Consider the following 17,936-nt stretch of genomic DNA (forward strand, 5'->3'; position numbering starts at 1 on the left):
CAGTAATGCTAATATAAAATATATATTATTAATATTGACTACTGCTTTGCAAACATTGGTTTGCTATGAGAAAAAATACAAGAAAAATTAAGTCTAAAACTATTGAAGTGTGTCCATGTTAACCGTTAATTCACCACCAATTGGGAATTTACCGATGGCCCAAATTCTTCTCTGATTGATAGTAGGCAGGTATATAATATAGTATACCTACACCCCTATGGTCCAAATCCAATATATTTTATAATTTACAGTGCTTACTGCTTAGTTCTTAAAATCTATAATATACGTCATTATACGTCCGTCGACCACACTATTTATTTTTATTATAATTTGTGCGATTCATAGTCAATAGAAACTATAACAATATTTACACCGTCTAATTGCAACGTTTCAATGCGTTCTACGCGTTCATAAATCATAATACACGTACCATGGTAGCATACGCAAATGTCAGTTTTAATACCTATTTAGTGATGTCTTGTTAAAAAAGAATTTTTAACTTTGCCAAAAATATCAAGGTACTTATATTATAATAGAGTTAAATTAACACCATTACATCTCAATATATTATACATAAATATCGAACCTGTTAGCAATAAATTATAAAATATACTTTATGCTTAAAAAATATATATCATGATTTATTAATGCCTTTAAAAATATATTTCACATTTACACCGTTAACAAAATGATTTATTTCGAAATATTAGTAGCTTGTAAGAAAAATATATTTCAGGTACATTTTCGTTTTAAATGTAATACCTACCTATTTGATTACTTTATAAACAATAACGGTTTTGATTAACATTCGAAGCATATAGGAAGTCTGTTCTAAAACAACTAAACCCGTAATAGGTCAGTACGCCTAATACAATTTAATAGATACTTATTAAAATAATATATTAAAATACAATATCATATAACATATATGGTACATAATAATTGTAACAACATATAAACGTAGGTAAGTACCTACACAATTATCGATAATAAATATTAATCAATCGTCGTGTTGATACATAGAATGTGTAAAAATTGTGTACCTAACACATATTATATACGTCATGCGTGTGTTACGGTCTTGGATCGTTGGGCTGAAGTTTCACGAGATTTTCGCAAATTTCCCAATATTTCTTGGCGTTTCCTTCGTCTAAGACATCACTTCTCAAACTGCCTTCCTAAATTGAATAAACAATAATTTCATTATATTACATTACTTCGATGATCACAAGCGTGTAAATATATAATCAAAAGAGATTATATTAACACTCCCGTCGCCGCGGTTGGTTTCCTTCAGAGGCGAATAATATTATAAAGATTAAATGAGTGCTAATCGAATTTGCCATAATATTATTATACCGCGTCGTGTATCCTATCACATCGCCGACAATAATTCATATAATTCATGAGTTATTTTAAGATATAATAATCCCGTACTCGACTTTCCAGTTTATACACTCTATTGCGGGGGAGGCGGTCGACCTGTGGCACGCGTTACACTATTGTATAGTAGAGCACACTTAACGCGTGACACAGTGGCACGTGAAAACATTTTAAGTGGCACGTGTCGGCGGATAGGCGATAGGTAAGAAAAAAAATTGCCCACTAATAAAAAAAAATTCTAAAAACTATTAGACATACCTCAAAATAGACTTATATGGTGGTATGCTTAAAACACAATTATTTATTCTGCACAATAAATAATACTGTTTATTGTTCATATTATCACTAACACGTTTATTGCCGATGACAATACAGAAGTGTTTATCGATCAACGACGTACGTTAAGCAACTCTATTAAACACTATACCTAACTAGTGGGAAACGACGATATATCGTCGCATACAAATTAAGAAGTTCATAACGGAAATCGCGGAAGTTGGATTTACAAGTTTGGTAAGTTGATCGAAATTAAGTAAATATAAACAAACGTTATAGCGATGACATAAACCGCGGCATTGACGCGCGCTATTCGTAATTATTGAAAAATGGAACGTGTAAACGAATATAAAATAATAATAATAATATAATATATTATAATAGTTGTGCGTGCGTATACATATAGGGATTTTTTATTTAGAATTGGGCTGACACTCTTATTTTGATCCACTGCACATAATTACGAATCTGTCACGTAATATATTTCATGTCTGAATAGTGAATATGTTTCATGGACCGAAATATATATATATTATATTATGTATTAAAATCATATTTACTTTGCAATCTTTAAAATATTTCCCGCTGATCTTAGCAACGTCTTCACTGACGGTCAAGTAAATTGAAGTTTGTGCGCCTTGTTCGGTAGTCTGAAATTAGATCAAATCAAAATATGTAATAAATAGTAATAAACAGTTAGGTAGTTTGAAACTAATAAATAGATTTAAATAAAACTGACTTAGTATAACGCTAATACATATTTTACTACATATGCAGTAGCCACTGTGCACGCAATATAGTATAAGGTACATCTATGAGAACACTAAACAGCATGTATAATAATTCATAATTTATAGTTTCAATATTTAAAAAAATATTATATATATTATATATTATATTATATGATATGGTTTTAAAAATACTGTATTTTATTTATTTATTGTATTATCCCATTTTATACTTAGTACATCGCATGTGACGTGTATTAAACTATATGTAGACTATGATTAATTTTTATATTATACAATGTTCATACACATTTTATAGAATATACACAGAGTGATTCACTAAGCATGCTCACCTCTATTTTCCTTCAATAATGTAGTTTTTCAAAATCTGATTTTTTAAATTTTTAAATATACATACTTATTTTCATATTTTTGAGAAATTTTGTACTACCTACTTAAGGAGTGTCTTGTGGTGATATAAACTTCAGTATTTCAAATGAGAAGCTCCATTTTCAACTGTAAATTATTCAGTGAATAATTTTTCTAAAATATTTTACGTATCAGAATCAACATTTGTACCTTCGAGTAGTTTTTGAGTTATATAACTTTGGTGTTCTATGGATAAAAGGTCCATGGTAATGGGTTTATAGGATATAGAGGCTATGTTGATTTCAAAATTGAATTCATTAAAATATCTATCAACAACAAAAATTTGTAAAAATGGACGAAATATAATAAATACTAGTTCCAATATTACGTCTATTTAATATTTTTGGAAAAACATTTTTAAGTGCTATTATAATTAGTACAAACATTTTAATAACTAAGAAAATACTCACTCGAATTTTGAAGAAGGTACATTTCAAAATAATTATCAACTAAATAATTTACAGTAAAAAAGGGAGTTCTCATTTGAAAATCAGAAGTTTGTATAGCAACAGGGCACTACTTAAATAGAACGAACAAATTCAAGAATTTGAAAACATTTTCATTGAGTAAGTTAAAAAATTCAAAAATCAGTTTAAAAAATTTATTATTAAAGGAAAAAATTGGGGTGAGCATGCTAGGCGAATCACCCTATATATATTAGATTATAAATTCCTTTATTTTAAAAATTATGCAAATTAGGTAGGTATATAATCATATTGCGGCTCATGTAAATCCAAATGTATTAACTTTTAACATTTAATAATGATAAAAATAAGATAAGATAGAGATTTTTTTATTCAATAAATTTTAGGTTAGGTATAGGCGGAAGTATAGTATACTATAATATTTTATATAACTTCAAATTAGGTATCAAGAAATTGGAAAATTAACAAAAATGTTAATGCATGATAATTTACTAAATTTAAGATAAATATTAATAAATTAGGACCAATAACTAACGGTTTAATGAGTAACAATTTTAACAATCAGATATCAGAATATTTGTGTTTTTTTTTATATATAAATATTATAAAAAATGTTTTAATACCATTGTATAAAATAATTACAAACGACTATGTTGCTGAACGTAGTCGTAAGTATCTACTGTAGCGTATATTATAGTGACATGTATAAAACTATTATTTGATGCATTTTAATATTTGTAGTATACAAATTCACATCACTAATAAGACGTAATAACGTATATATAATAATAATTACATTGTGACAATAGCTTATTTTTCGTTTTAAATACAAGGCACAAATATAATAGCTTGTACGCTTTTTTAACATGTACCTAACTGCGCCATTGTGGTAATATGATTTGCCATTTTCGACGTTTATTTTAAAACATATATACATATATAATATATATGAAACATACCTTAAACATGGTCTTGACGATCAGTTGCAAGCCCAAGTTCAACGGGAACGGCACGTTTCTCCATATTCCGGAGTCAATGATACCGGGATGAAGGCAATTGCACGTGACACCTGTTCAAAGAAAATATTATTTTACATTTTATCGGTTTGGAAACGATGGCATGTCTATGAGAAAATCACCAGAATTGCTGTCCTTGAGTTTGCGTGCTAATTCCATTGAGAACATGATGTTGGCGTATTTGGAGACATAGTATAAGTAAGCGGGCAATTGGTTGGTCGGATTCGGTTTGGCCAAGTTCAATTTCGCGAGCTTGTACAAGTCGGACGCGACTATTACAATCCTGCTGGAGGCGGTCTTCTTCAACAATGCTAAAACGAAAAATACTCTTAAACTTTGCGTTTTATCATAAAACATATACCTAATATTCACCTAAACAAATTCTCATTGGGGGACGAGGTGGCCGAGCGGTCTAACGCGACGGATTCGGCACAGCCGGTCCGAGTTCGATCCTCGACCACCGGTCGGCATTTTTCTCCGTTCAAGTCACGGTGTCCGGAGAATAAGTGCCGCCATCCCCCACCCGGGCATGGCAGATACCTACGGGTGCCCAATCAAAAATTCTGCCAAGCCCAACACACACGTGTTCCTTCCCCTACCAACACTAACAACCCACAAACAAACTACTACAGCTAATGGCCATAGTTGCCGAAGCTTAAGATCAATAAAAAAAAAAAAAAATTCTCATTGTTCAAAAATTTAGACTATAGTTTACAGGTTATAACCGTTTACGAGACACGCATGATAGTAACTATATTGAGTAATATTAATGTACCTCTTTTAGTTGAATTTTTATTTAAAAACATCACGAAATATCGTTTAGCTATACCCGACTATAGTACATTTTATTATTATACACAGTGCGTTACTTATAGAATGATTATATTTCAAGCATGATAATTCATAATTATTATGTTATGCATTCTTACGTAAAAGTAAATGTGTCAGCAAAAATGGGCCATATTGATTGGTGGCCATGGTGAGTTCTAAACCATCTTCGGTAATTTTTTTACCAAAAGTATTTGCCACGCCAGCATTGTTGACTAGTACGTCCAATCGAGATTCTTGTTTGTTTACTTTGGCTGCAAATTGACGTACTGAATTCAAACTGCTCAGATCCAATTGCATGAGCACCACGTCAGAGTTTCCACTACAGTTGATGATTTCGTCTGAGTAAAACCCGAGAATTATTCAATTTTGATGTTAAAATAATAATAATAATATTATGTTTGATACATTTAAAAATTAAAAATACACAGTTAAAACGAATACGGGTATAGTTGTTATTACAACACGTCAAACCCATACCGATCAATATAGTTAACACAGTTTAAGAAACAAATATGACTTATAAACGTAATTGGGGGATAAATAACGAATAACGAAAAGCACACTGCACGAACATAATATATCAATTGCCGGGTTTCCATACGATGTGTATATTGTATATTATACATACATGAATCTGGGTCAAGTTTTCAAACATTAGATATATTAAAGTTATGGATTGTAACTTGTAAAACTGTTCGATACCTATAGTATTGTTACAAATACATACAACTTAATTCATAATTTAAAATTTGATGTTTAAAGGAATATCAGAGATGTTTTCTAACCACAAATCATGTATTTTGTAACCTAACATTATTATTAAATATCGAGTTTGTTATTCGGCGTGTGTGAATGAATATCTCTGTTTCCTTTTTCTATTTTTGAATTTTCCTAATTAATTTGTGTGCCCCTTAAATAAAATATTATTTTTATAACAATTTGTTTTTTTGAAAAACGACTCATAATCCACGATCTTATTATGAACATGACTTTCGGACACTCTTCATACAGAACCACTATTTATATACTTAAATTATGAGTCTAAATTGTTTACATGTTTTGATACCTCGTCATGTTTGTTCACTTTCAACTCAGTTGCCTACCAACAGTGGCGTATGCGTATCCCTTATGTGCCTTTTTTGGCTGGTTTTTGAAGTTATTACGGTTTATTCTATAGATATAAAGTCGGCAGTCAAATTAGAAAAACTATGTAATGGATTAAAATTAATTTCTATAACCTGGAAGAGTGAATTTCCACTCGATTACAGTTTTTTTCTGTTATTATAATAAAGATAAAAAAAATTTTATTATTCTGGTTTATGAGTCTAAATTGTTTACATGTCTTGATACCTCGCCATGTTTGTTCACTTTCAACTCAGTTTCCTACCAACAGTGGCGTATGCGTATCCCCTAGGTGTTTTTTTTTGGCTGGTTTTTGACGTTATTACGGTTTATTCTATAGATATAAAGTCGGTAGTTAAATTAGAAAAACTATGTAACGGATTAAAATTAATTTCTATAACCTGGAAGAGTGAATTTCCACTGGATTAGAGTTTTTTCTGTTATTATAATAAAGATAAAAAAAAAAATTTTATTATTCTGGTTTATGACATCCCTCTCCCCTCAAACCAAATTTATGTGCACGCCACAGCCTACCACTACAACTCACTCCAGCCAAAAGTTTAAAACCTACACGACCATTTTAATATTACGTGGTTTTAAAGTACTGACTTAATAATAGCGCAGGGCTTTAACTTATATAATGTCAATAAATTTGACCATTAGATGCTTAAACTATAAATGCATATAACAACCCCTATGCCATCGGATCCCGATGCGTTTGTTGTTTTTACTGTACGTACGCATGTCGACCCCTATCAATAGTAACGCTACTAAAAATGTATAACGTTTCTACCTACATTACATTTTCCTACCTACGTACATTCGGTAAAATATAAAATCCTATTATATACAACAAATGAAGCAGGAACTCAATCGATAGTCGAACAATTGCATGCAAATATTTATTTTTATTATTATTATATCAACAATTGATTTTACCTCTAGCTTTCGATCCGGTCTCCATGTTCCTGCAAGCCATAATGACTCTGGCGCCACGCTTGGCCAGATCTTTGGCTGTTTCTTTGCCAATACCTGAGGAGAACACAACACGAAGATAGTTAATAAACAGTTGTGATCCGTGTCCAATCACATAATAAGTATATTATATATATATATATATATATATGTGTGTGTGTGTGTGTATGTGTGTGTGTGTGCGTGTGTGTGTGCATATAATATGTGCTACAACATTACCCGAGTTGCATCCTGTGACGATTACGACTTTGCCTTTCATGATGGTGGTGCCGCGGTATACACCTGTTGTCATCCAAGTGTACAGTTTAACAATGACCAAGAATATAACCGTGATCAGTGCGGCATAGGCGGCGATTACCACCAGGTTAGTCGTGTGAAGGTAAGAGAGAGTCTCCGAGTACCACATATTGTAACTATTGAAATACAAACAAAACGCAACGATCGTAGTTAAAGTTCACATCACTATAATATACTCGTGTTAGTTCCTACGGTGAGTATTCAAAATTCGTAAAGAGATTAAAAATAGTATTTTTAACGAGTAAATGGCCTTGGATTCAACGTGATGATTATCAAAATCCTTGAAAAGCTTATTTGGTAATCTCAAATAATAAATGTGTCTAATTTGTATTTCGTGGTTAAAAATGTGAAATTACTTAATATAATTGGTTAGGTAATATCTGTCTTATAGCGAAGTATTAAGAAGAAAAAAATACCTATTTATTTTATAAGATGGTTAGTTAATAATATAAATAATAATGAAATAAAAACCGATAAGATCTGATTTGAAGGAGAATGGGGTACAGTATTTATTTTAAATAATTTTGAATTCTTTGATAAATATTTCGAAAAAATGTTTGAATATAGTTGTTAGATTGTATTAAATATAATAAGTGTACCTAAGTAATCTCAGTAACTCGAAGCTCGCGCGGGAATAAAAATTCTACTTAATAAAAATTTCGAGTTATCAAAATCTTAATGTGCTATTGTAATTTGAAGGGGAATTTTATTTGTTCGAAATGTCGAGAATTTCGAATTATCATAAGGTTCGAGTTACCGAGAGTACACTGTATAATATTACGTAGGTACACATAGTTTGTTGATGTATAGCGACTGTCCGTAGATTATAATTTGAAGTCTTAATACAATTAAATCTTTCGCAAAAATAAGAATAAAATGACTTAAATTATGGTCAGGGAAAAACAATAAAAAAAGAGCTACAATATAACTACATACCACTATTACAAAATTATAAATAAAATAAAAAAATAGATAGCTTTCTCCCTAGGTACGCGTAAAATTTCAAAATCATATCATAGTATACTATATGATTTTGAATTAAGTAAGATGTGTATAAGTATAACCATCCTTAATACGTGCTGAGGTGTTGTATTATTTTATAAAAGTAATTCAATACTAAACTGAAAGACCACAAAAATATATGGAGGATATGTAGGTATAACCATATGAATAACTTATCGTGATATGAATAAATTAATCAGTTAAGTACTATAATAACATTTCCTTAAGAAAAAAATATTGTGTTATACACAATAATAAATACAATTGCGACAATAGACTATGAATTATGTGTAGTCATGTACGTACTATATGTATAGGACATAAAGGTAATACTATACATGAAATGTATAAACGTGCAATACCTAATGAATTACAATAACTTTTTGCGTTGGAATTTTTTTAAGAATTTTGAGAGTGCTTGTTTAACTTTTATTATTCAATACGTGAGTGTACTTAATAATAATTGTTATAGTATAAAAATAAATTAAACAAATTGTAGGTATAATATAATAAAAATATAAAATACTTATTGACGACTTTAATACCATATAAGTTAACAAACGGTACCTATATAGAGAGGTATACAATTTTCGTCGACCTCAGTCCTCGACTATAATAATTTAAAACTATCAAAGAAATTATTTTGGAAAAATCAATTATACCTACAAATGACTTAAATATTATTATATAATGACACCAATAATGCAGTAAACATTATATTGTAATTTTTCTTAAAAACCAACATAGTTATTATAATCATTGTCCATTTGTAATGGCATTTGAAAATAATATTATAATAATGAACTGTTTTTCATAGATGTTCGTGCTGTTTTACATAAAAATGAGGTATTAAGTACAATTTTCGTAATAGAATTATTAGAGTATGAACAATTTTAATCAAATTAGGTATAAGTTTATACTTTATTTATACTAATTAAGTAGTAAATTTACTTTAAAACTAGATTTACATTTATTACTAAATATAAATATCACCGTTCGCCAGCGTTGTTAGAATTAAATGTATTAATGTTTTTATCTTGCTGGTTTCATCTCTTATACTCCTATTCACTAATAGAACGATTGTTACTTAGATGGCTTTTCTTGTATTATACATTTATACCAAAAAAAAAAAAATATATTGTACTTTTATCGTTATATCCTTTTGTAAACTAACTCCTCAAAAAATAAAAATAATACACTTCTGTGCATCAGTCCAGATGACAATGTTACCTTCTATTGCCATTTGGCCTAAAGATACTTAACTAATGCTTTTTTAAGGACCAATGGGTATATGTGTACTGTGTAACTTTAATAGTTGTTAAATTACGGTCAGCTGTCGAGCAATATATAAATTATTAATGTCCTGTTAAAATATATTAGTACACCATTATGACATTATCTTTAATAATAAATACAGCTGTTATTATCAAACTGAAAACGTTCTATATTGTTATCTAACTACGTTATAGGTAAACGCATTTTTACGGAATTTTCGTTCGTCCCATAAAATATTGCTTTACATATTTTTACTGCTATAATGATTTTAAATTTTAGAAATGTTTCGATTATTTGTATACTAACTAGAAACTTAATATTATGCGTCGATATCATAATGATTTATAAGGTCGGTATCGTCTACAATTTATAATTAATGATGACACGTTGTTAGAAAAGCGTTTTAGTTACTTACTACTTAGATATTAGATATATTGTATTGTGAAAAACCTATGCAGAAACGATAAGAATGTATTTTTACTAAATAAAATGAAAAAAATGTTCTACTCACGTTAGACGATCACTCCTGTCGTAGCGTGTTGTGTGTTTGGTTACGAGTTCACAGCTATTGCGCGGCCAGGTGAAAGTAGTACGGCTCTGAGGAAGCATGAACGTCGACAGCGAAGATAAAAACGACATAATATGCTGGGCGGAAGGGAGAGCGGTTTTTGAGTCAGTGACGTAATATAGACTATAGACGATGGCTATAACTCGTCGATGGTTCAGATCACATAACAAACATTGTGATAAAGAGAGAATTTATTTCTATAATTTCACGATAGGTAGTTATAGTAGTATATTAGGAGTGTGTAGTCTGCAGCATCTGTATCGTAATATTATATTATTATATAGTACACGGTACCAGCTTAAGTCATTGTAGTCGAATATATATGTAGACATTCACCTCTGAAATAGTTTGAATGATATTATTCGGAAAGCGGTACACAAAATTCCATTTGATCGTCAAAAACGATCGAATTTCGAATCTGACCACAGAAATTACGCGTGGGTTATTGGCTCAAAACAAAAATTCTTTTGATCCAGAAATGAAAAAAAAATGATTAAAAATTAAATAGACTACATAATATACTATATATAGAGAGAAAACGATCCCTACAGACTTCAAACGAGTCTTACGTACTTCAATTCTGTTTGGGAATAAATTTTACTAATTTGTAGTAATTTACTAATTTATCAGAAAACAATAAAAAAAATTGTATGTATTATACTGCCAATGTGCAATAATATAACATTGACTGTTCTTATCATTATAATTTTTTGTTTCTTGCAGACTATACTTCTTCAGATGTCAAATGTTTTACTATTGTCAGTGGAATGAGTAATTACCGCATAATTTATAAAACATGAATATTTTCTGGTCCGGGACTATCGTATTTTTTGTATGAGCAGTAGATGAAATTTATCATAACTTATTGACTATTAGTCTTAACACTATTAACTCTTAAACAACATTAAACATTATTAAAGCCATTTAAAAATAGTTACTTATCCTTGAAAAGTGTTGTCTTTCCTTAATCTATAATGATAAATACTATACACAACATATATATATGTTAAATTACTGTGTTATTCATTTCAGGGTCCTAAAATAACAATAATTATTAAGGTGTTCACTAATCTGACAACGATCAAAGTACTTTTTTAAAAACTATATTCTCACACTTTTAGATTCTGAGCGGGGTGACAAATCGTCATAAATGCATTGGTTTTGCAACCGTATGTTTTTGTCAGTTATCATCATTTAGAGCAATACAAATTATCAACATTTAAGGTAGATTCCGATAGAAAATTGGTTGTATACCCATATACCGATCTTTACGATGTATACTTGTATGTTGGTACAGGTGTGACTCCGGGGATTAATTTTTTCGGGGGAGGGGCAAAACCCCTAGAAATGAACAATTTGGTTATAACTTACATTGATTAACATAATTTTCTAGGAAAAACCCTCAGGCCTGGTGGGTCTCAATTTCACCCTGGAGTCACGCCAGCATCGGTATTGACTTTTGAGTTATTAGTTGATAGAAATATCATATAATATTATTATTGTTTAATATATGCGATATTTTGGCAAATATAAATGCATCCTACCGTATATTACTAAAAATAAAAAATAAAATTGTTAAAAGCGCAGTATAATTAAATTTTAAAATATCTTTAAAGATAGAGGCTGTATGTTTCAACTTACTGTATCCGCACAAAATTCTTTTTTATTTACGATGTCTATCATATATAATTTATCTTTAACACGTAGGTACATAGTAGCACCAACACATCCATGCAGTGACCTACTCAATCCTGAAGGTACACTTGCATGCAAAGCTACTTTCCCAGTTATTTTTAAAATTGTATATTTGAAATGTCTACAATATGTCTGTTCTCACAAATACCTACTGTAGGTACCTACTGGGATTTAGAAATAATTAAAATTTATGGTTGCTTCATTTATTCCTTTTAATACATATTATGAGAAATTCAAAACTATTTTTAAAATTATTATCTGATAAGGTACATATTAGTGTTATTATTATGTTTCACTATTGAAATTAGTTTGACTGTTTTTCGTTCTTATAAAGAAAAAAATGTGTAACTTGTTTTATATTTTTTTTCGTAAAATAACTGTACAAGTATTGATAAAGAAATATAATGAAATAAAAATTAATTTATGTACTTAAACATCCAAAACTATAGAACTAAGTATATTAACACATACATTTCATAATTTTTTTACTTACGTATAATCTGCGTCGTGCATGTACTATTATCAAATATTTTCATTACCGTGTGAATGTTATGAGGTAGTAAATATTGAATATTAATTATTTTCCAACAGTTTATTTTTGACAGTGAAATAATTAAATATACATAATCAAAATGGCGATATTTATAAGCTATTTGTATAAAATATAAACGCACTACTTATACATTATCGATTAATAGAAAGTATATGACTATAGTGATTGTTCAAAAATAGTATGTTTATTGTACCGCTTATAAATTGTTAGCGATGTAAGAAATAGTTTAAAAATAATTTTATCTAGTATAACGCATGCCCTGAAGTTATGCCCACGATCGACACAGAGTCGAATGCCGGTATTTAAATACTATACATTATTAAAAATTTATTTTACTAATAAATGGCAATATCGAAATATTTTATGGATATAATAAATGGATCATATTTCATGGATTAAATATCGGAAAACTCGACTAGAAATTATGCCACTGTACATATAGTTATTACTATGTATATATATATAGTATTATACATTGCAGTCCATGTATACTTACACAGTTACACAGTATTGTTACACATGTACATTGTTATTAATTTCTAAACGTTTTTTTAATAAACATTATCCACCTTTATTTTGAACTGGAGTAATATTACTAGGTACGTGATACAGACACCCACCGCCTAAAACAAAACAGAAATAATATTTTATACAAACAACGTAAATTATTCGTGTTGAGTGTGTACTATGTATATTTTTTTTTATCTAAATTATCGGTCAACATTATAGAACAACTCGTTTATGTAAATTTGTTTAAATTCAATTACGATAATATTATTGTCTCTTTATTCTATTAAATTATAGTAATGATAAAATGGCATTGTAATTATTAAATGACGTCACTGTGTCGGTGAAATATTTGACAATATAAATATATTTTCATTTACATTTATTTACATTTTGAAAAATAAAAATAATATTGAATTTTCGTGAATGCGGTAGGTACAAAAGAGAGTCTAATAATACCATAATGTAAGCTCAACTATCAACTATCGATATATTTATTCACTAAACTAAATTTCAAGTCGAATCAATTTCGTATTTAAATATATTTATAACTCCCGTTGATACATTGTATTACCTATCAATGGATAACTATAATAACGTATAATCCTTTCCTGAATCATAATATTGTATATTTTCATTTGTATTTAACTTACAGATGTGAAGAGGCGTGCATTTAAAGTGAAAAGATCACACATCGTAAATTCTATCGCAGTACTAGATATTTGATTTGAAAATATTTGTAACTGAAAAAGATAAGACAATGATTTTCAAAATTAGATAGTTTATAATAATATAGTAACAAATAGAGTAAAAAACAATAATAACCTCTTCTTTCGTACTAATATCTAAACAATGTCTGCTCACATCCGTTATTGTTTCTTTCGACCTGAGTGCCTATATAGAATAAACATACAAAGTATAAACAATTAATAAATCTCATAATAAAATGGATTATAATCCTAATGAACGACATACAGATGTTATTTATAAGAAATCGGTGCGGAAATAAACATTTGTTTATTCCTAATTCATTATGACAGCGAACTTGCTAATGTGTTGCAAAAGCAATATTATGAGTTATAACGCAATAAATTATAATAAATGTTGACTAATTGTGTGAATAAAATTACAGTTATCTTCTCTTTAATTTTTAGAGAGGTGCAAGGCAGATTATTGAGGGGGCCAAGTCCCACAAGCTCCTTGATATCAACCGCAATGTCGATAAATTATCAACTCGCCTGTTTCACGGTAACGTCCACTGTCATGGTGATGACGAAAAATCGGAACGTGTACTGGGCGATCCACAGGAATATGTACACGTTGGCCAAGTCCCCGGCGGGTTGATCGACCGAGTTCTTCAGGTGGTAGTAGACGTCGAATAGGACCATTACGCACAGGTTGCACAGCGACAGGCCGATGGGCACGGCAAACGTGGGCTTGAGAGCGTCCATGGCCTCGCGGATCAGCCGGTGTCTGATCCGGAGCCGCTCGACCGCGTCCACCAGCGGCTGTCCCGTGGCCGACGAGTAATAGAGATAGTGCGGTCGGTGTTCGTCGTCCCCGTCGTATGGTATCCAACCATCGCGGCCGGGTGGCGGCTCGTCGCGCGCGCACCGGCCGTCCTCAATCCGCTCGCCAATGGCCTCCATATCCCGGTTGAGGTCTGTGTACCTCGTGTACAGCGCGTAGAACAGCAACACGAAGTGTGTCTCGTACAAGCATACGTACAGGTTTTGCGAGTACATGAGTACAAAGTACACGATCGCGGCCACCGGTCGGCCGTCCATAAAAAATCGATACAAACGGAACAAGTTGATGGGTACGATGAGCACCACGCACACACACAACACGACACCGGCGAACGTTGCGTGGTCGACGTAAAGCGAATTGGCGGAGGCGGCCACAGAAGTGGCCGGTGCCGAGTACGCGTCGATCAGCTCGGCGCGCTCGCGGTACGCCACCATTACACTGCGGTACTTGTGCCACGCGACAGCCACCGTCACTAGGCACGTGATGCTCACCGACCGCGCGTAGATGCCGGCCATCATGCTTACGCTTTCGTCGCAGCTGTCACCGTCAAGCTGACACTCGAAGTACGGCGTCATCACGAAGTTGAACACGCACAGCGCGACCATCACGGCCTGGGCTGCTGATCCGGCCAATCGGCCGAACCGTCCACGACGCATTAAGCGTTATCTGATACGACCCTTATATAGCTGCGTCTTATTGCGGCTTGCTTTCAAATTTACTACAAACAAAATATATATAAAATATATTTTATGAAAACCATAATCGGTACCTATGCATATAATACAATACGCGTACTGAGCGATAATTTATATTTTTTATTTATATTTTATATATAAGTATATACTATGTATATCATTAATGAGTCATTAGTATACATAACAAAAGCTATTTCCAACTTTAAACTTTCCAATTATTATAATTTATTAAAATATTAATTACAATATACAACCCTTCAACCCCATATACATGCATAAATACGTAAATATTTATTATGATCATAAATTTCAATAATATCTACTATATATAGATGGACTGCAAACCTAACCTAACCTAACCTAACCTATTCATCACTCATTATTTTAATTTAGATTTGACTCACTGGTGTCGCATTGTGATATTAGGAGGTGATAAATAAGTATCTACTCGTCTCCTGTCTCCATATGAGTCAAATCCAAATTAAAATAATGAGCGATAAATGATTGCAGCATTGGCGTGGTCTATCTGTAGTTGTATTTTATATTTTAACCCATATGCTTTTTAATGAAGAAAATGAAGATTCATGATGAAAAACAATTGGCCTGCTTAAATGTTGGCATCCCACAAAAAACTCCCTAACTAACCTATTACTAACCTAACCTACTACAAAATGAACGGTCCTTCAGTTTTAAATTACACACACATGGCCAAACTTACCTGAATACTTAGGACTATTCAAAAAACGAATCGTGTAAGTACCAACGATAGCTAAATTAAAAATATCACACTCGGCAGTCAAGGATGGGTATTGGGTAAGTGAGTTGGTGGTCACGTATAGAATCGTCGACTGCGGAAAGAATGTATCATCTTAGCACAAGATCAGTATAAATAATATACTATATTACAAACCTATACGGCTATACACCTACTTCAAAAAATCTATAATTTAAAAACAACTCTATCGCATAAAGTTTGCCCATCGTATAATAATATTATTATGTATCATAATTAGATTCACGATTTTTTCCCTCTTATTACATTTATTTATTTTTCTAGTATATAAAATAATACACTTTTAACACTCACAATTTTGTTGTTGTCTTAATGCATGAAGTTGAACACGCATAACGCCCACCGCCGAATCACGTTATCAGCTGTGCAAACTACTGGCTTGTCGTAATAATTCAGACATCTAACGACAGACCGTCATGCAAGTCGGTGTGTGGTTGCTCGAAAAACCAAAACAGTTTGGCTGAACAGTACTTCAGTATTCGACAGGGCTTACATATATTATTATTTTCCTCATTCAGGTGATAAGGAACTCAATCGAAGATCTGAGGGCAACAACAAGACATCTCCATATATTTGTCATAATTAGTTATTGATTGCACATTATCAAAAACAAAAAACTTCCTCGTTAGGTGCAATAACCAGACAAATTCGACTGTTAAATAGAGAGATATCATTTAAATGGAAATGTCTGGTTTTTATTCTTTAATTATTCTTACTCATAACGAATATGTATATCATTTCTAAGTGTAATAAAAATACATCTCCAAATTTTGTTTTTCTTTTACAACAAAAAAATTTGATTTTGACAACTTGTCACTAACTAGTGGCTACTACTTCAATTTTTTGTTACTTTGTAAAACAGTTTAAAGTGCCTCCTGAAAAATTGTATTAATTGGAAATGTTTTGTTGTTTCCCTCAGATCTTTAATTATAATGCACCGCAATTATAATATAATATACCCACATACTACACAAAAATTTGGTCTTAAATAAATTGAGTTGTCGTTCATGTAATCACGTAGATCGAAGGCTGAATAACTTTGTTGTTTCAGCACGAGAAAAGTTTAAATATTATGCTTAGGTTTATATACCTACCAGAGCTACCTTTAAATAAATATGTTATAGGTATTAGTTTATAAATTCAAAAATTTAAAAACAAGTCTATTGTATAAAATCTGACGTATTATTTTGTAACTCTTCGTGACTAATTTAAACGTTGAAATAATATAATTAGGTATATCTCTATAAGTTTCGCAATTTTTTTCACCGTTATTAATTTATTTCGTTTTACCGTACAATAATAAATATTTAACACCGACAATTTTTTTCGTCTCAACGTCACCGCAGAATCGTATTTACCTATACCAAATATGCAAAGAAACAATCCGCTTTAATCGTAGGTAGGTATTGCTCAGACAGCTTGTGGCTCACACCATTCGATCGTCGAGTTTTGAGCAGCACTTGCTGCAGCTAATAGCTATAAATTATAGATTATAGTGATAATATAACTTACATAATATTATCCACATAGTATATTTCACCTGGCGTGTGTACAGTAATAACAACTATTGCTTACTGAAGCTTTCTGTCGACGGTCGTTTATGTATAGTAAACTTATACATTTTATTGATAGGCGAGCACCTACTTACATCTTGGCATGGCGTTTGGATATTATTATAATATAAAATATTACAATGCTTCCCCTTAGTGATGTTAAACGACAGCAAGTTTTGAACTATGTGTTGTTTTAAAATTATTTTTAACTAAAAAAAACAAACGACCTGTTAATTGTTGTACATACTACCGATATAATAATATACGGTTTATAATAGAAGTC

The 17,936-nt window shown here is 31.1% G+C and overlaps 2 protein-coding genes across 2 annotated transcripts; both read right to left on the reverse strand.

Moving 5' to 3' along the window:
* Nucleotides 1-620: 620 nt before the first annotated feature.
* LOC132941292 (retinol dehydrogenase 14) lies at nucleotides 621-10,428 on the reverse strand. Its single transcript, XM_061009284.1, has 8 exons — nucleotides 10,271-10,428; nucleotides 7,405-7,598; nucleotides 7,150-7,242; nucleotides 5,187-5,426; nucleotides 4,380-4,568; nucleotides 4,201-4,310; nucleotides 2,220-2,309; nucleotides 621-1,178 (listed from the first exon to the last, which is right to left on the reverse strand). Exons 1-8 carry the CDS (start codon nucleotides 10,396-10,398, stop codon nucleotides 1,074-1,076), a joined length of 1,149 nt encoding a protein of 382 aa, XP_060865267.1. The 5' UTR covers nucleotides 10,399-10,428; the 3' UTR covers nucleotides 621-1,073.
* A 1,872-nt stretch (nucleotides 10,429-12,300) lies between these two features.
* Nucleotides 12,301-17,628, reverse strand: LOC132941291 (uncharacterized). The gene is made up of 6 exons (XM_061009283.1): nucleotides 17,613-17,628; nucleotides 16,395-16,642; nucleotides 14,321-15,330; nucleotides 13,908-13,976; nucleotides 13,736-13,825; nucleotides 12,301-13,198 (listed from the first exon to the last, which is right to left on the reverse strand). The coding sequence occupies exons 3-6, from the start codon at nucleotides 15,266-15,268 to the stop codon at nucleotides 13,127-13,129; spliced, it is 1,179 nt and encodes a 392-aa protein (XP_060865266.1). The 5' UTR covers nucleotides 15,269-15,330; nucleotides 16,395-16,642; nucleotides 17,613-17,628; the 3' UTR covers nucleotides 12,301-13,126.
* Nucleotides 17,629-17,936: the final 308 nt, after the last annotated feature.

This window comes from Metopolophium dirhodum, chromosome 3, assembly GCF_019925205.1.
Source record: "Metopolophium dirhodum isolate CAU chromosome 3, ASM1992520v1, whole genome shotgun sequence".
In the NCBI taxonomy this organism is placed as follows: Eukaryota; Metazoa; Arthropoda; class Insecta; order Hemiptera; family Aphididae; genus Metopolophium; species Metopolophium dirhodum.